This window comes from Bos indicus, chromosome 4 (genome assembly GCF_029378745.1).
Source record: "Bos indicus isolate NIAB-ARS_2022 breed Sahiwal x Tharparkar chromosome 4, NIAB-ARS_B.indTharparkar_mat_pri_1.0, whole genome shotgun sequence".
In the NCBI taxonomy this organism is placed as follows: domain Eukaryota; kingdom Metazoa; phylum Chordata; class Mammalia; order Artiodactyla; family Bovidae; genus Bos; species Bos indicus.
This window is the reverse complement of record NC_091763.1, coordinates 68,681,417-68,700,822: the sequence shown is the minus strand read 5'-3', so window position 1 is coordinate 68,700,822 and position 19,406 is coordinate 68,681,417. Positions and strand designations below refer to the sequence as shown.

The window sequence follows — 19,406 nt, the reverse complement described above, 5'->3', positions numbered from 1 at the left end:
GTTAGATAGCATTACTGACTCAGTGGACGTGAAAGTGAGCAAACTCTGGGAGATAGTGAACGACAGGGAAGTCTGGTGTGCTACAGTCCATAGGCTGCAAAGAGTTGGACCCTACTTACTGCAACTGAACGAACAACAACAATACTTCATCTCAGTTGTGAATATAAAAGCAATATTTAATTTAAAATTTTAGATCTGTTGAAATAGAAATAAACATTGTTTCTGCTTCTGTTTTTTACTTGAATGGTTTAATTACAAATACATTTATCTGCCTTTCTTCAGGAAGATACATTTATTTTAAAGGAGCAACTTCGTAAAGCTGAAGAACAGATTCAGGCAACACGGCAAGAAGCTGTCTTTCTGGCTAAAGAACTTAGTGATGCTGTAAATGTGCGGGATAAAACAATGGCAGATCTTCATACTGCACACTTGGAAAATGAGAAAGTAAAAAAGCAGTTAACTGATGCACTGGCAGAGCTTAAACTAAGTGCTGTGAATAAAGATCAGGTAAAGCCAGTTAATTTTGAATTTCCATTTTGGTCAAAAACTCATTATAAGCTTATGAAAGACAATGACTTATGCTAAAGTAATTGAGGTCAGATTCCTGGTCACAGAATTTTAAATTTCCATTCATTTTGTTTAGTCATTGTAACTTCTTCGGTTGAAATTAATACAAGTTTTTAGAAAATTTTCTGTAAGCAAATTCCTAATGGTTAGTAAAAACTGCTTTGATAACAGGTATATATTGTTTTGCTTAGAATTTCTTATTTACTTGCAGCATAAAATGATACTGTGGTTATTTAACATAGTAATGCTTACTTCTCAGGATGTAGATGATTCTTTTCTAGTTTTTTCTTTAGTAAACCTTAGTCCTTGGAATATAAAGCTGAAATTATTAGGAGAGCTAATGTGACTCTGTAGCCAAAACTCCAAAACAAATAACATTAATTGTCAAGAGCAAAAAAAGGGAAAATGAAGTTGGATTTACTACCACATTGTGAGATATGAGATTTTTATGTTTCTCTTAGAGAAAAAGTTTGTTTCCTAGGAAAAGACTGATACACTGGAACATGAACTGAGAAGAGAAGTTGAGGATCTGAAACTTCGTCTTCAGATGGCAGCAGATCATTATAAAGAAAAATTCAAGGAATGCCAAAGGCTCCAAAAACAAATAAATAAACTTTCAGATCAATCGGTAAGTGTAATTCATCATAGTAAAATAATTCCTTCATCATTATTTTTGTTTGAAAATCAGACTTATAATATTGTACCTTTTGAATATAATTTCTCTCTGCTTTATGTCACATTATTGGCCCAGTGTTGTTGTGATACATTTTTTTAAAAATTGGTAATTTTTATTTGTTGGAGAAATAAAATGTTCTCTTGTAACATTTAGTCAGTAAAGGGATGTGTGTAACTTTTAGACTTTAACCCTTAAGACAGCAATAGCTTTATGGACTTCCAGGATTTATTTATAAGATACATAGTTACTTAAGGGGAAGGATAGATGTGCAACTCATTTAACAGTTGATTGTTAACAATTTTGAATAGGCTAATAGCAATAGTGTCTTCACAAAGAAAATTGGGAGTCAGCAGAAAGTGAATGATGCCTCAATAAACACAGACCCAGCTGCGACTGCCTCTACTGTAGATGTAAAGCCACTGCCTTCTACAGGTAGAAATCTTTTAGACTTTTTGTATAAAGTGTTCTGCCTTGAAAAATATTTATGCTTGTTTATACTGCCTCTTTCATGGGTAAGAATTTTAGGGAGCTTGTAAAAAATTCTTGTAAGTCAGGGATTGAGGCAAAGGGAAAGTAAGGTCTAAAAGTCATCCATGTGGATAAATATACAAAATATGAATGTAAACTCATGTTTATCTTTGTGAGCACGTTCTCAAGTGTTAATTAGATGAGCTGGTGTTTTTAAGTGCAAATGCTTATAGTATTTAGTCTGTAGGAAAAGAGCTAAGAATTGAAATTTTAGTTTTAGCTAGCTAAAATAGCAAATTAAAAAAATAATTTTTAATTAATATTTCCCTAAATGTGTGGACTTTTGAACCATTTATGGCACTTTAATTGTATAGTTCTGTGGAGGGAAACTTAAAAATCCCTTTAGTTCTATTCACATTTCTTTCTTGCCTTGTTTTTGTTTTGTTTTGGCTGCTTCAGGTCATTAGAGTACTTTCCTTGTTAGTACACCTGTTGGTGGATAAGTTAAAATTTTTATTAGCTTATTAACTTTTAGAACGGATTAGAGAGACATAATGAGTACATGAACACATGAAAATTTAAATTAACTCGAGGTTTTCACTTTTCCTAGTGTCTTTTTTTCACCTTATGTTAAAGATGACACAATAACAAAAATAAATGCTGGAGTATATTAAAGTATATTTAATTGTGTAATGTTTGGGGCACTTGATGTTTTAGACTTAATAAATGTAAGTTTTGTATACTATTAAATGTTTAGATTCAGCTGCTGTGGAAATAGGATCCTGCCTTTCATTTCTATACGGTATTAATAGAAGTACCAAGAAAGGTGTTATATTGACTTAAGACTTACTGAATAGTATGAAGGATTAGAAAAATGGCTTAAAATCTTTTCTCAAAGAATGTGGCTTTCCTATATATCTTATATAATAAATATATAAAGAACAATTTTTGTGGCATTTTAGAATATTTTTAGCTAGCAGTTTTTTTTCTTTATTGAATGTGAACTTGATTCTAGCCAAACTATAGTGAGATTCTCATCTAATGTTTATATTGTTCCTTCTTTGTTTACTTAGTGTATGAATAGATGGTTTTGAATAAATGTTTTAAAATAAATGTTTCTCTCCTTTAGGATTCCATTTATTTCACAGTATACTGACCTTCAAGTCAGAAAGCTAATATACGGAGCAAAGTAATTTTTAGTAATCTCATTTTCTGCCTTGTTACAGCTGAGACAGATTTTGACAATCTAACTAAGGGACAAGTCTCTGAAATGACCAAAGAAATTGCTGACAAAACAGAAAAATATAATAAATGTAAACAACTCTTGCAGGTAAACTAATTCCTTGTAAGGAAGAGATTTATCAAATGTAATGGCTTAGCTTATCTTTGTTGTTTTGATTGGGTACCCCAGAGTTTGTTTCTTTGTCTTGTTTTTTTAAGGGGGGTTGCGGGAGGTGGCTCTAGGACACACGGGCTCCAGTAGTTGCAGGACATAAGCTCTGCAGTTGCAGCGCATGGGCTTAGTTGTTCTGAGAGCTTCCTGCACCAGGGATCAAACTGGTGTCTCCTGCATTTGCAGGGGGATTCTTTACCACTGAGCCGCCAGGGAAGCCCTCAGAGTTTCTTTACCCTTGTATCCTGATGTTTAGTTTCACTTTTGAAGTGGGGGGTGTTCTGTGTACCTATTCATGTAGGCATGTGTGTAAAATCATGATCTAGGGAATTCCATGGTGTCCAGTGGATTAGGTCTTGGTGCTTTCACTGCTGTGGGCGTGGGTTCGATCTGCGGTTGAGGTACTAAGATCCTGCAAATGTTAAATTGTAGGGGTGGGTGGGGAAATCGTGATTGTTTTCTGTTCCCCTAATATCCTTCTCTTGATAATGGGCAAGGGATTAATTGATGTTGGATGTTGTCTGTCTTCTAAGGATATATGAAAAATCTCTGAACTGCGTAAAAGGAAAGTACTCTTTTTTTCTATATATACTGTAATAATAGCAAAGACTTTCACCACATCCTAAAATGAATAGATTTGTAAAGTGGGAAAAGGGAATGTTAACCAAGTGAATGGTTGCCTTTACTATTATTTATTTTGATTCTATTAAACTGTAATAATAAAACATTTAAATTTTGCAATTGTCCTAGTAGCATTCACTCTGGAGTATATAAAGGACAAAGGGAAAATGCTTTTCATTTGTATCTGATTTGGGGAAGGGAGGAAAAGGTGTTTTGTGTAGTATGTGGTTTTCGTTTGTTCAGTTAAATATTTTTTTCTGTGTTTGTTTCTCTGTACATGTGGAGAGGCAAGGGGTAATTTTTAGAGCCGTGGAATGAAGTTCACATATTAGCCCAACGTTACTATAGTAATTGGGCTTCCCAGGTAGTAGTAAAGAACCCACCTACCAATGCAGGAGATATAAGAGAGACGGTTCGGTCCATGGGTCAGGAAGATCTGAAGGGGAGGACTTGGCGACCCACTCCAGTATTCTTGCCTGGAGAATCCCATGGACAGAGGAGCCTGGTGGGCTATAGTCCATAGGGTCACAAAGAGTCAGACAGGACTGAAATGACTTAACACACTACAGTAATTAATGTAAAATATTTTATGTTATAATCTTAATAATAGTTTAATGTAATCCTTAATAAGACTTTAAGCTGAGCATTTTTGTTGCTTCAGAAGATCCTTTTGTAGAGGATTGATTACCCTTGAGGTCAAAATAGTTGTTTATAAGGGACTAAACTATTTTTCAGTAAATTTTGGATGAATATTTTAAAAAACCTCAAAACTTGTGTGTTGTAGTACAATTGAAATTCAGTAAACTGCACATATTTAAAGTTTGCAGTTTGTTTAGTTTTGCTATATTTATAGTTGTGGAGCTATCACAGTGTCATGCTAATGAACATTTCCACTACCTTCAAATCTTTTTTGTACCCTTTTGCAACTCATTGCTCCCTCTTTCCCCTTTCCTGGGAATCCATTGGCTTGCTTTCTGCCACTGTAGATTAGCCTACCTTTTGTACAGTTTCTATAAATGGAATCATATGTACGTTCTTCTTTTCCTGCCCCCTTTCATCACAGTTATTTTGAGACTTATTTATATAGTTGCCTATTATTGGTAGTTGATTCCTTTTTATTATGAGAGTTCATTTTTTTGCCATTTAAAAAATTGTTTTCATCTTATTATTGAGTTGTGTTCTTTATTCCAGATACAAATCCTTTGATATGTGTGATTTTATCCCAGTCTGTGGCTTGCCTTTTTATTTCCTTAATGGTGTTTTTGGAGAAGGAAATGGTAACCCACTCCAGTACTCTTGCCTGGAAAATTCCATGGATGGAGGAGCCTGGTAGGCTACAGTCCATGGGGTCGCAAAGAGTCGGACATGACTGAGCGACTTCTTTCACTTTCTGTAGTTCCTTTTGGAGAAGGAAGTGGCAAACAACTCTAGTGTTCTTGCCTGGAGAATCCCAGGGACGGGGGAGCCTAGTGGGCTGCCGTCTATGGGGTTGCAAAGAGTTGGACACGACTAAGCAACTAACACACACACAGTGGTGTTTTTAGAAAAAGTTTTAGTTTTGCTGAAGTATAGATTCTTAATTTATTCTTTATGTATTGTTCTTATTTTCTAAGAAAAAATTTACTAACTGAACTTGTAATGATTTTTTTCTTGTCTTCTGTTAAGTTTTGTAGTCTTAGAGTCTTTTAAGCCTGTTATTTGTGAATGGTGAGTTGTGGTACATATAGTAAGAATATTCAGTTGATCCAGCATTATTTGTTGAAAAGACTTTTTCTCTATTGAATTGCTCAAAGCATAAAGCATATTTCTTTCTTTTTTAATTAAAAAATTTTTTTAATTGACTGTGCTGTGAGGCTTGTGGGATCTTAGTTCCCTTACCAGGGAGTGAACCATGTCCCTTGCAGTGGAAGCACAGAGCCCCAGCCACTGGACCACTAGGGAATTTTTAGCATAAGGCATATTAAACTTTTTTTTCCTTACACAAAACACTCAAAATGAAATTGGCCAAGTTACCTTTTCATCTTGTTTTAAAACTCTTTTCCTTTAACATTCTAAGTTGTAGAGAAGAGCGGTGTTTAAGAAATCTACCTAGGGATTGTCTTGGTCAGGAAACCCCAATTAATATCTGAAAACAGTGGCATTATAAATATGTGATTTTTATTACCTTCTGGGCTTCCCAGGTTGCACTAGTGGTAAAGAGCCCACCTGCCAGTACAGGAGACATAAGAAATGCAGGTTCAGTACCTGGGTTGGCAAGATTGCCTGGAGGAGGGCATGGTAACCTACTCCAATATTCTTGCCTAGGGAATCCTATGGACAGAGGAGCCCGGTGGGCTACAGTCCAAAGGGTCACAAGGCGTAGGGCACAATTGAAGCAACTTAGCATGCATACATGCTTGCTTTACCTCCTTTGCAAAAGTAATCTATGTTTATTGTGATATCTTAGGCATTATGGAAATAAAGAATAACGATGGTGAAAAAAATACCATTATGATCCTGATCCCCAGAAATAAGAGCTATTAATAGTTTGGTTTATTGAATTCCCTGGCAGTCCATAGGACTCTGACCTTTTACTACTGAGGGCCACGTTTCAATCCCTGGTCGGGGAACTAAGATTGTTCCCACAAGCTGTGCAATGCAACCAAAAAAATTATGTTTTTGTTTATCTTTTTCTACATAGATATCATATAAAACTGTTAAACAACTTTTGAAGCAAAAATGGAATTATACTGTATATTCTGTTTTGGAACTTGATCTTTTCAATTAACATATCTTGTTATTTTTCCTTGTAATTTGTATATCCATTTGTTCTTTTTCAGTAAATACATTCTGTTCCATTGTATGAATATAAAATGATTTATCCAGTCTTATACTGACAGACATTTTGGTTATTTCAATTTTTATACCTTTACTATAGTGTTATAGTAAACATTCAGCCTAAATATGTTTGTATAGATATTGGCTGTATATGGATTTAAAATCTTTTGGTAATTACACTAATTTCATTTAGGATGAGAAAACAAAATGCAATAAATATGCTGATGAACTTGCAAAAATGGAGCTGAAATGGAAAGAACAAGTGAAAATTGCTGAAAACATAAAACTAGAACTAGCTGAAGTAGTGGACAATTACAAAGTAAGCTTAATATTTATATAACTTGATACTTCTGTTACTTGTGAAAAGTGATACTTCTGAAAAGTGCTGTCTATAATTTAGTCAGTCTAAAGTTTTAACATGGGTAACTGAAATAGCATTTTCATAATATAGATAAATATGTACTATGTAGTTATGTTGAATATAGTTCATTAACTGTGAACTGAGAAAGTGGTTACCCATATGCATTGTGCTTGTGGCTTTCATTTTGTGTATTCATATGGACATGACTGAAGCAATTTAACACTAGCAACATGGCTATTAAAATTGTATCTCTAAATCATGCTTAGATTTTAAGATGAAAAGTGATTATGTCATAATCCTTGTTCACTTAAAATGGTGTGTGAAATTATTCTAGAGCTTTGGTGTTTTTCTGGGAGTATAATAAGATATGATCAGTAATCTTAAAAATTTATGTAAAGGTTTGAAAATTTTTAACCAAAATATGTTACTTCTGATCATTAATAATTATGCAGGCAGATTCTTTACTGTCTGAGCCATTAGGGAAGCCCAAGCAATACAGTCTTAATTAAGAAGACTATTTTTGCTGAGGTAACATTAGGCAACAAACAAGACTGATTGGTAAATGATGTTTGTAAAAATGTTGGGAAAAAAATCAGTAGGCTGTCTAATTAATTAAGTAGAAAAATATTTTCCCTCTAAATAAAGTATAATCTTATATTTTAAGGCCTGTGCATGTGTGTATACTTTGCATTTTGTGGGTGTATGATTAAAGGCCTAGAAGTTCTACGTGATTTAAATTTGCTCTGTCATAGCTAATTGTACCTGTAATCTAATTTTTAAATACAGCACTCTTAAAGACCAAAAGTTACTTTGTTTGAGGTGGTACATTATAGGCTAAGGTAATTTTAATGGTGGTCAGTTTCTGTTTTTTAAATTTATTTATTTTTAATTGAAGGGTAATTGCTTTATACAGTATTGTGTTGGTTTCTGCTGTCCATCAGCATGAATCAGCCATAGGTATACTGCTGGTACTTTTTTATCTTCATCTGCTATCAGAATGAAAATTTGAAACTTCTTTCATAAGGTTGTTACTGTATTTGGGATCCCCGTGGGTATTGTTTTTATTGCCTGGCAACTTCCCTTATTGTTAAAAAGTGTGAATACTGAATTTATACAGAACAAAATATTTTTGCAGATTGGGAAAATGATTTAATAAATATTTATCAAAACCTGTTATATATAAAGCACTGTGTTAGTTGTTATGTGTTTGGTCTTGTTCAGTTGATCAGTCATGTCTGACTCTTTGCAACCCCATGGACTGCAGTACACCAGGCTTCCCTATCCTTCACCATCTCCTGGAGTTTGCTCAAACTCATGTCCATTGAGTGATGCCATCCAACCATCTAATCCTCTGTTGTCCTCGTCTCCTGCCTTCAATTTTTCCCAGCATCAGGGTCTTTTCAAATGAGTCAGCTCTTCGCATCATGTGGCCAAAGTATTGGAGTTTCAGCTTCATCATCAGTCCTTCCAATGAATATTCAGGACTGATTTCCTTTAGGATTGACTGGTTTGATCTCCTGCAGTCCAAGGGACTCTCAAGAGTCTTCTCCAACACCACAGTTCAAAAGCATCAATTCTTCAGCACTCAGCTTTGTTTATGGTCCAACTCTCACATCCAAACATGACTACTGGAAAAACCATAGCTTTGACTATATGGATCTTTGTTGGCTAAGTAATGTCTCTGCTTTTTCATAGGCTATTTAGGTTTGTCATAGCTTTTCTTCCAAAGAGCAAGCGTCTTTTTAATTTAATGGCTGCAGTCACCACCTGCAGTGATTTTGGAGCCTAAGAAAATAGTCACTGTTTCCATTGTTTCCCCATCTATTTGCCATGAAGTAATGTGGCCAGATGCCATGAGCTTAATGTTTTGAATGTTGAGTTTTAAGCCAGCTTTTTCACTCTTCTCTTTCACCTTCATCAAGAGGCTCTTTAGTTCCTCTTCACTTTCTGCCGACAGAGAGGTATCATCTGCCTATCTGAGGTTACTGATATTTCTCCCGGCAATCTTGATTCCAGCTTGTGCTTCATCCAGCCTGGTATTTCGCATGATGTACTCTGCATTATGTGGGTGATCATATAAAAATGACACAATGCTATGCTTATAGAGTTTATAATCTAGTAGGAGTTGCTAGACGTGAAATAGTGATACGATTCTTTCACATTCATGACCTAGGTAATCACCTTTCAAACCCATGGGAAGCTAAATAATATTTTTATTTTATGAATAATAAATTAATGATAAAAATCAATGTTCAGATAAAACGCCATATTCATGGCTGTACAACTGGTAAAGGCGCTTGATTTTTTTTTGTTTAGTGCCCTGCCTATTATTTTGTGCTGTTTAGACACAAACATCCATGAGCCAGGGTAAAGTGTGATGAAGTTCTACATAAACTACAAGTCTAAGTATGTTAGGGCTGTTTCCAATGGAATATTTAGGAGTTAGACATTATGGAGAAACTAGACCTGTGAATACACAGATGAACTGTACAAAAAAGGTTTTAATGGCCCAGGTAACCATGATGGTGTGGTCTTACCTAGAGCCAGACATCCTGGAGTGTGAAGTCAAGTGGGCCTTAGGAAGCATTACTATGGACAAAGCTAGTGGAGGTGATGGAATTCCAGCTGAGGTATTTCAAATCCTAAAAGATGATGTTGTTAAAGTGCTGCACTCATTATGCCACCAAATTTGGAAAACTCAACAGTGGCCACAGGACTGGAAAAGGTCAGCTTTCATTCCAGTCCCAAAGAAGGGCAATGCCAAAGAATGTTCAAACTACTGTGCAAATGTACTCATTTCACATGCTATCAAGGTAATGCTCAAAGTCCTTCAAAGTAGGCTTCAACAGTAAGTGAATGGAGAACTTCCAGATATGCAGGCTGGATTTAGAAAAGACAGAAGAACCAGAGATCAAATTGCCAAAATTCGTTGGATCATGGAGAAAGCAAGGAAATTCCAGAAAAATATCTGCTTCACTGACTACGCTAAAGCCTTTGTGTGGATCACAACAAACTGTGGGAAATTCTTGAAGAGATGGGAATACCAGACCATCTTATCTGACTGCTGAGAAACCTATATGCAAATCAAGAAGCAACAAAACCAGACATGAAACAACAGATTGGTTCAAAATTGTTAAGGAGTACTTCAAGGCTATACATTGCTACCCTGCTTATTTAACTTCTGTGCAGAGTACATCAAGGGAAATGCCAGACTGGGTGAAGCTCAAGCTGAAATCAAGATTTCCAAGAGAAATATCAGTAACCTCAGATATGCAGATGACACCTCCCTATTGACAGAAAGTGAGAAGGAACTAAAAGGCCTCTTAATGAAGGTTAAAAAGGAGAGTGAAAGCTGGCTTAAAACCAACATTCAAAAAACTAGGGTCATGGCATCCGGTCCCATCACTTCATGGCAAACAGATGGGGAAACAGTGGCAACAGTAACAGATTTTATTTTCTTGGACTCCAAAATCATTGCAGACAGTGACTGAAGCTATGAAAATAAAAGATGCTTGCTCCTTGGAAGAAAAGCTATGACAAACTTAGACTATTAAAAAGCGGAAACATCATTTTGCTGACAAAGGTCCATCTAGTCAAAGCTATGGTTTTCCCAGTAGTCATGTAAGGATGTGAGAATTGGACCATAAAGAAAGCTGAGTGCTGAAGAATTGATGGTTTCAAACTGTGGTGTTGGAGAAGCCTCTTGAGAGTCCTTTGGACATCAAACAAATCAATCCTAAAGGGAATCAACCCTGAATATTCATTGGAAGGACTTATGCTGAAGCTTCAATACTTTGGTCACCTGATGCGAAGAACCAACTCATTTGAAAAGACCCTGATGCTGGGAAGGATTGAAGGCAGGAGGAGAAGGGGTGACAGAGGATCAGATGGTTGGATGGCATAACCGACTCAATGGACATGAGTTTGAGCAAACTCCAGGAGATGGTGAAGGATAGGGAAGCCTGGTATACTGCAGTCCATGGGGTTGCAAAGAGTTGGACACAGTTGACTGAACAACAACAACAAAAACCTGTCAAAGACCATACAGGAAGGGAGGATAATAAACAAATGGCGAAAGAAAGGAGCATCTTTCTAACAGATGGAAAAGAATTAATTCAGGTTTGGAGGTCAGAAGTAGAGAGCATAATCTGGGAGCTGTAACAGTCTTGAGTAATAGTAATAGGTCTTTAATATCTGTAATATCTGTGATGGAGCAGATCACTGTGAAAGATAGGTTGAATCCAGATTTTAACTGTTTGGAATGTGGGTGCTATTTGCTGTTAAATATTTTCTAGGAGAAAAAGAGACCCAACCAGAGTGGGTCTTAATGAAAATAATTTGCTAGCATGGAGAGGATTTACAGGTGGGAAGAATTTTTGAAGGTAAGAAAATTAGGTATAGATATGCTTAGAATGAGTTGATAAAGGACCACCTCTTTTGGGTACCTTCCCCAATCATCATCCATTGAATTTATCAAGGAAAGCTCTGAACCTTAGGAAAGAACGCATGTGGCACATAAGTTAATATTTGTGATTTAGTCATATGACCATGATAGTTGAAGGCATAGAAGAAAGCGAGTTTTCTGAAAATTCAGAGAGAAGAAACCAAAGAAGAAACTGCAGAATACTTGTAATTGTGAAGAAGTGTACTTTAAAAAAGAGCATTAGAGAATGACAGTGTTGGTACCATTTCATGAAAGCCAGGAGAGAAGTTTTAAGAGTGAGGCACATTCATAAAAAACGACAAGTAATTCAGGGACTTCCCTGACAGTCTAGTGGCTAGGACTCTGCATTACCACTGCAGGACGTGCAGGTTCAGTCCCTCATCAAGGATCCAGGTTCCTGCATACTGCAGAGTGGCAAAATAAGAATAATAAAGTAATCTTGAAACACATCAGAAAAACAGTAGTGACAAGTTCAGAGATATCAAAGAATAAGATCCAGCTCTTGAAGGGTAAAGAGAGGGTAGATGATGAAAAATAATAATGATCATTTCTTTCTGTCCTCAGCTTCAGTTGGCAGAGAAAGAAAAAGAGATAAGTGGTCTAACTTCATATTGGGAAAACCTCTCCAGGGAGAAGGTACTGAATAATGTCCTTGAAAAATTTCATACGACACTGAATGTGATAATACAGCTTTTTGAAGGGACATAACAGTTTACAGTTATATGAGGGTAATTTTTTCTTTTTAAGTTAAATGAAGAAAAGACAAACAGGTAGAAAATGCTTTTTAGTTTTATAATATTTTAAAAATATTTTGATAGAAAAATGCTTAAGTGTCGAAACTTAGTTTGACTTCTGTTACATAGTTTGGATTTAACGAATTTTGGTTTTCTTTTGTAATAGGAAACATTTTAGGAGCTGTTTAATGATTTCTAGCATAACCTGACCTTCAGACAGTGCATACGTTTATAATATAAAATGTACTGTAATGCAACATTTCTCACAGTAGGGTCTAAAGGGTCATGTTATGAATGATAAAAGACACTCCTATCACTGAGAAAATTCCACAAGTTTTAGGAGGTCAGTGCCAGGAATTGGGGACAAGACCAAAAATATTTTTTATGTTACAGTATGCATTTATGTATGTATGTATGTAGTTATGTATGTACAATCTTTGCTCTGTGTCTTTGGGGTTGGTTTCTGGAGCCCCCTCTCAGGATGCCAGAATCCAAGGATGCTGAAGTCTCTTATGTGAAATGGTGTAGTACCACTGGCCCTGAGTATCCATGCATTCTGCATTGGCTGATTCGGAGGGCCAATTGTATTTTAAGTTTATATTTGGGTATTTATATTCACCTGTGTGTTCATCTAATCTGATATTACTAGATATCGTTTTCCTAATTGGTACTCATCAATATGAGCTCCTTTTAGTAGTGTGATAAGAATTTTTTGCTGTTCACGTAGTACCAGATTTGGTCAGTGGGAACACTTTCAAACTGGTCCCTGGTATGCCCCAATATCAAAAGGATGGTGTTGGTTTTTTGAGCACTTAATTTTTTTCTAGCATTGCAAGATATTCTCATATGTTTATTTCACCACTCATCTTTGGAGTTGGCCATGTTTTATAAGAAAGAATCTGAAATTAACTTCTCCAAGGAGTTCTGGTTGCTTATTATTGGGAAATGCTGTTTAGAACACAGAATTCAGGCCCTGTGTATCTTCATTATTCCTGGTGCCCATTGCTTCTGGATCCTTTCAGTGCCAGAGCTGAGAAAGGTTTGTATTTTAGATATTGTGAATTCTAGTCCAATTCAACTAGTTCTTCCTGCTTTTTTTTTTTTAAGGCATTTTTAATAGAAGTTATTGCAGTAATTTCATCTAGCTACAGAGTGATTATCAGGATGAGGATGTTGGTTGTGTTGTTGTTCTTGTTTTGCCATGCCATCTGGCTTGCAGGATCTTAGTTTCCCAATCAGGGATCAAACCCAGGCCCTGGCAGTGGAATGGTAAAATCCTAACCACTAGATGGCCAGGGAAATCCTCATTGTCTTCCTTAATTCCTATTTATACACCTTGTCTTCAGTGAGAATCCTGTGCCCAACGGAGTCAGCACATTTAATCTATTTGGTAGTTCCAGCATCTCACATAAAACAGTTTCAAAACTGCTAGAGCTATATCCATTAAGACAAGGAAACCTGTTAAGAGTAGAATTCAATTCAAGATTGCTTGCAATTCTTCCCTCCCCACCCCATCCCTGGGTTGTCAGTATATTGTGTTTGATTGTTATTCGCTTTAGTTCTCTCTCCCTCACCCTCTCATCCTCCTCCCTACCCTCAGTACATGGTAATATAAAATGACAGGTGGGTTAAAAAGATTTCTGCAAATGAACAATGGGTTGCGCTCTGTGTGCTTAGTTGCTCAGTCATGTCCAACTCTCTGCAGACCCTTAAACTGTAGCCCTCCAGGCTCCTCTGTCTATGTTTTCCAGGCAAGAATACTGGAGTTAGGTTTCATATTCCAGGGGATCTTCCCTACCTAGGGAGTGAACCCATGTCTCTTGTGTCTCCTACATTGGCAGGTGGATTCTTTACCACTAGTGCCACCTGGGAAGCCCTAAATGGTGGATTGAAGCTAATAAAACAATAGGAGCACAAATGAAGAGTAAGAAAACAATTTTTTATTTCGGGTATGAGTTTTGGTCAAGTGTATTTCAAAGTTAAAGCAATGATGACCTAATTAGATTTGACAGGAAGTTGACAAAATATGTATTTCAAATGCTGAAGACCACTTTGTGAAATATGAATTTACTTAAGTAATTTTTGGTAAGAAACCCAACTCCTAAGTGTATTTTGTGCTTGGAGTTACTAGCTAATGTTGGAGAGAAGCAGATAAGATACTTTATTTTTATACATTTTACATATATGAAATATGTTTCATATATAAAAATATAACACAAAATTATATATTTACATATAGAATATATTTTATAGTTTTGTAGTTTCATATATGATAGTGAAAGTGCTGAATGGTTATAACCATCTGTACATTTTGCTGAGTAACAAATGGCTCAAATCACAGAAAATAATATATAGTGACTTATTAATTATGCTGCAGTTTAAATAATCTTGCAAGACTGCAATCAGCCGGTTAGATGGGGCTCTGTCACCTCAGTAAAGACCTACTTCTGAGCTCACTTGTTGCTGGGATTCGTTCCTTGGGGGTTGTTCGATAAGGGCCATACTTCGTACTCTGCCATTTTCCAATCTTCCGTGAGGTCACTCCTGTCCTCTCTTTTTTTATTCCTCTTCCCTCTGCTCTGTGTTTGACAGATTATTCAAACCACAGGCAGGTAACCTTTAAAAATGTAAAGTTGACACTTTCCTTGCTTGAAGACCCTTATGGGCCTCCCATGTACTTGTGCATTTAAGATAAATGACAAAATTCTTTTTTGTGCTGTGTGGCTTGCAGGATCTTAGTTCCCTGACCAGCGATTGAACCCACACCCTTGACAGTGAAACCATGGAGTCCTAACCACTGGACTACCAGGGGGTCCCTCCAAAATTCTTAGTATAGATTATAATCTTTTATATGACTAGGCTCTCTCTCTAGACCCATTTTAAGCCACAGTTTGTTTGATTCTCTATTGTAGAATTCCTCTCGGTAGTAGTTCTGAGTCTTAAGCTTGCATCAGAATCATCTGTATGATTTGTTAAAGCACAACTTTCTGGGTTCTACAAATCAGAGTTTCTGATTTGTAGGTCAGGGATAGGGCTTGAGATTTGCATTTCTGACAAGTTGCTGCTGATGGTGCTGGTCTGGAGACTGCACTTTGAGAACTGTTATAGTCACTCAGGCCTTAAAACTCATGAGTTGCTTTCTTGTTTCAGGGCCCTTGTTCATGTACTTTGCCAAGAATATTCTTGCCTACAATTCTTTGGTAGTGAACTTTAAACTAGGGATGTCCCGGAAGAATTTAAACATATATAAGAAGAGGATAATGTAATGAACTCTGTTGTATTTTTCACCCAGCAATCAACAGATATTACTTTATGGCCATCTTACCTGTTCAATCATTTCCCTTCTGTCTTAACCCAGTGGTATTTTTTTCAAGTATATCCCCAAATTTTTAAATATTTTCTTCTAAATATTTAAGTACTCCTACTACTCTTTGACTAATGCTTAAAGTCTCAGGTTAAATGACTCTTCTTCACAGAGGCCTTCTTCAACCTCTCATTCTCAATTAGGGATTTCTTTGGAGGGAATGATACTAAAGCTGAAACTCTAGTACTTTGACCACCTCATTCAAAGAGTTCACTCATTGGAAAAGACTCTGATTCTGGGAGGGATTGGGGGCAGGAGGAGAAGGGGACGACAGAGGATGAGATGGCTGGATGGCATCACTGACTCGATGGACGTGAGTCTGAGTGAACTCTGGGAGTTGGTGATGGACAGGGAGGCCTGGCATGCTGCGATTCATGGGGTCGCAAAGAGTCGGACACGACTGAGCGAATGATCTGATCTGATCTGATTAAACTTACACCTGGGAACTATACTTTTACTAATACTTATTTCTGTACGTATTTCTCTTAATTAAAACTCCCTTCACTTAATTATAAGATCCATGAAGACAGGAATTATGTCTGTTTTATTCACCATTGTATTTGTAGTCTCTACTCCAGTATTCTGGCCTGGAGAATTCCATGGACTGTATAGTCCATGGGGTCGCAAAGAGTTGGACATGACTGAGTGACTTTCACTCATAGTGTTTGATAATTTGAAGTTAAATATTTGTTGAATGACTAAACAAATTAATGTTAATGGGTCAAACATAATTTATAGCATTTGCTTATAAAAACATTTGGTAAAAGAAATGTACTGGCATCAGCAGTTTTATTATCTGTTAATACCCTACCGTGTCAGGAATGCAATTAGAAGTAGGCCAGTTTGCTTTCTACTTCCTGTCTTCTTGAGTTACTCTTAATTTTCCTGCTGGTGACACTATAGTTTTATATTACTTTTAAAGAGTGCATTTATAAGAATTTTTGTTTGCTATTTCTGCAACTTGCTTAATGTTTGTCTTTTCCCAGTGTTTTTTTAGAACCCTTACTCCTCTATAAGGTTAGGATTAAATCCTTTTCCTTCAGCACTGAAACCTAAATCCAAACAGTGCCTGGGATAAACCAAATGATCATTAAGCATTAGTTGAGTGAGAAAATGAAAAAAAAAAAGATGAATCATCATCTAACAGAATGTGTATTTTACTTATTTTGTTTCCTGTCCATCTTCCCTGCTCTAGAGACAGACTTCACATGAGCAGGAATTTTTGTATGTTTTGGTTGTACCTGAATCTCTAGTGCCTGAAGAGCAGTGCCTGCCACATATTAGATACTTAATAAATATTTATTGAACATTGTTGTTGTTCAGTCACCCAATTGTGTCAGACTTTGTGACCCCATGGACTGCAGCACACCAGACCTCTCTTTCCCTCACCATCTCCCAAAGTTTGCCCAAGTTCATGTCCATTGCATTAGCAATGCCATCCAGCCATCGCCATCTTCTTCTGCCCTCCATCTTTCCCAGCATCAGGGACTTTCCCAGTGAGTCAGCTGTTCATATCAGATGACCAAAATACTAGGGCTTCAACTTCAGCATTAGCCCTTCCAGTTAGTATTCAGGGTTGATTTCCCTTAAGATTGGTTTGATCTTCTTACTGTCCAGGGGCCTCTCCAGCACCATGGTTTGAAGGCATCAATTCTTTGGCGCTCTGCCTTCTTTACGGTCCAGCTCTCCCAACCATACGTTACCACTGGGAAGACCATGGCCTTGACTATGTGGACCTTTCTGGCAGAGTAATGTCTCTGGTTTTCAGCACACTATCTATGTTTGTCATAGCTTTCCTGCCAAGAAGCAAACGTCTTCTGACTTCACAGCTGCAGTCACCATCCACAGTGATTTGAGAGCACGAGGAAATCTGTCACTGCTTCCCCCTTTTCCCCATCTGTTTGCCATGAAGTAATGGGGCTGGATGCCATGATCTTGGAGATGGCAATGGCAACCTACTCCAGTACTCTTGCCTGGAAAATCCCATGGACGGAGGAGCCTGGTGGGCTTCAGTCTATAGGGTCATGAAGAGTTGGACATGACTGAGCAACTTCACTTTTCACTTTCATGCATTGGAGAAAGAAATGGCAACCCACTCCAGTGTTCTTGCCTGGAGAATCCCAGGGATGGCGGAGCCTGGTGGGCTGCTGTCTGTGGGGTCACACAGAGTCGGACACGACTGAAGCGACTTAGCAGCAGCAGCAGCCATGATCTTAGTTTTTTTAATATTTGACTTTAAGCCGACTCTTTCACTCTTCTCCTTCACCCATCAAGAGGCTCTTCAGTTTCTCTTCACTTTCTGCCACTAGAGTGGTATCATCTGTGTATCTGAGGTTATTGATGTTTCTCCTGCCTATCTTGATTCCAGCTTGTAACTCATCCGGCTTGGCATTTCTCATGATGTTCTCAGTGTATGGATTAAACAAACAGGGTAACAGCAGACAGCCCTGTCGTACTCCTTTCTCAACCTTGAATGAATCAGTTGTTCCATACAGGGTTCTAACTGTTGCTTCTTGACCTGCATACAGGTTTCTCAGGAGACAGGTAAGATGCTTTGGTATTCCCATGTCTTTAAGAGCTTTCCACGGTTTATTATGGTCTACACAGTCAAGGGCTTTGGCATAGTTGATGAAACAGAGGTAGATGTCTTTTTGGAATTCCATGGCTTTCTCTATGATCCAGTGAATGTTAGCAATTTGATGTCTGGTTCCTCTTTCTCAATAACATAGTTATTGAACATACGTGTGAATAAAAATTCATTGTTTTTTAGAGTAGCTTGCTCTCTAGTATCATAAAAAATATATTTTAAAAGTAACTTTTAATAGTGTGAAGTAATTTCGTATATCTTACTTAGGAACTCTACCAATTTAAATTTATTTGGAAGTTTAATATATCTTAAAATATCTTCGGTCATTCCAAAAACCACTGCTTATTATTTACCATTTTCATACTGTTTCAGATATTCTGTATAACCCCCTTACTAGAAATTTGAAAAGGGAAAAGAAATAAAGCAGAAAGAACAGTGGCAAAGGATGATAAAAATGATGGTGGAAAGTATTTTATTGACTATTACCAGAGAAAAAATTAAAAATATCTTTAAAATAAAACTGTTTCAAAATGTTCTTTAATATCAGGTATCTGACTAGCAATTTTTCTGAATTTCATTTCATATTACCAGATGATCTGCTTCCTTTTTGAGACTGGAAGAGTAATATTTGTATTATAGATACAAATGATTAACGGAGAAGGCAATGGCACCCCACTCCAGTACTCTTGCCTGGAAAATCCCATGGACAGAGGAGCCTAGGCTTCAGTCCATGGGGTCGTGAAGAGTCAGACACAACTGAGCGACTTCACTTTCACTTTTCACTTTCATGCATTGGAGAAGGAAATGGCAACCTACTCCAGTGTTCTTGCCTGGAGAATCTCAGGGATGGTGGAGCCTGGTGGGCTGCCATCTGTGGGGTCGCACAGAGTCAGATGCGACTGAAGCGACTTAGCAGCAGCAGCAGCATAAATGATTAATGGAAGTTGTCTCAAGTAAATCTGTGATTTTTGTGGGTGACAAAGGCTACAGTTTGTGCACAGCACAGTGCAACTGCTGCAGTGTTTTTTACCTGCATTCATAATTGAAGAAAATGATAAATTTAAGTTAGAAGTTAGTGAAAAGATGCAGTTTTTTTTTCTAAGTTCATGCATATCCTGAATTCTAAACATAAATCGTTTGGAGGGGAGTGGGTGCATTGTGAATATAAATTTAAGACTCTTCTCTAAGTTAACAGTTCAGTCTTCTGATTTGCCAAACAGCCCAATCAGAACAATTTTGTCCATGTTCCTATATTTTGTTTAGCCTGCCTCCATTTTCCCCCATGAGGAATCAAAGCTGCTTATTACTCCTGTTCTTACCCTTATATTATTTGCAGAGGATTTATTGCATCTTTGATCATAAAGGAGTGGAGTA

General features: G+C 37.0%; 1 protein-coding gene across 5 annotated transcripts in view; it reads left to right on the top strand.

Moving 5' to 3' along the window:
- TAX1BP1 (Tax1 binding protein 1) overlaps positions 1-19,406 on the top strand; it is an 84,148-nt gene that overhangs the window by 46,203 nt on the left and 18,539 nt on the right. For 3 of the 5 annotated variants that reach the window (XM_019958838.2, XM_019958837.2, XM_070787276.1), the window contains 6 exons: positions 283-507; positions 1,049-1,195; positions 1,552-1,675; positions 2,938-3,041; positions 6,736-6,861; positions 11,912-11,983. In XM_019958838.2, the coding sequence (XP_019814397.2) occupies positions 283-507; positions 1,049-1,195; positions 1,552-1,675; positions 2,938-3,041; positions 6,736-6,861; positions 11,912-11,983 (798 nt within the window). The remainder of the gene's footprint in view (positions 1-282; positions 508-1,048; positions 1,196-1,551; positions 1,676-2,937; positions 3,042-6,735; positions 6,862-11,911; positions 11,984-19,406) is intronic. The other 2 variants (XM_019958839.2, XM_019958840.2) reach the window with 2 other exon arrangements.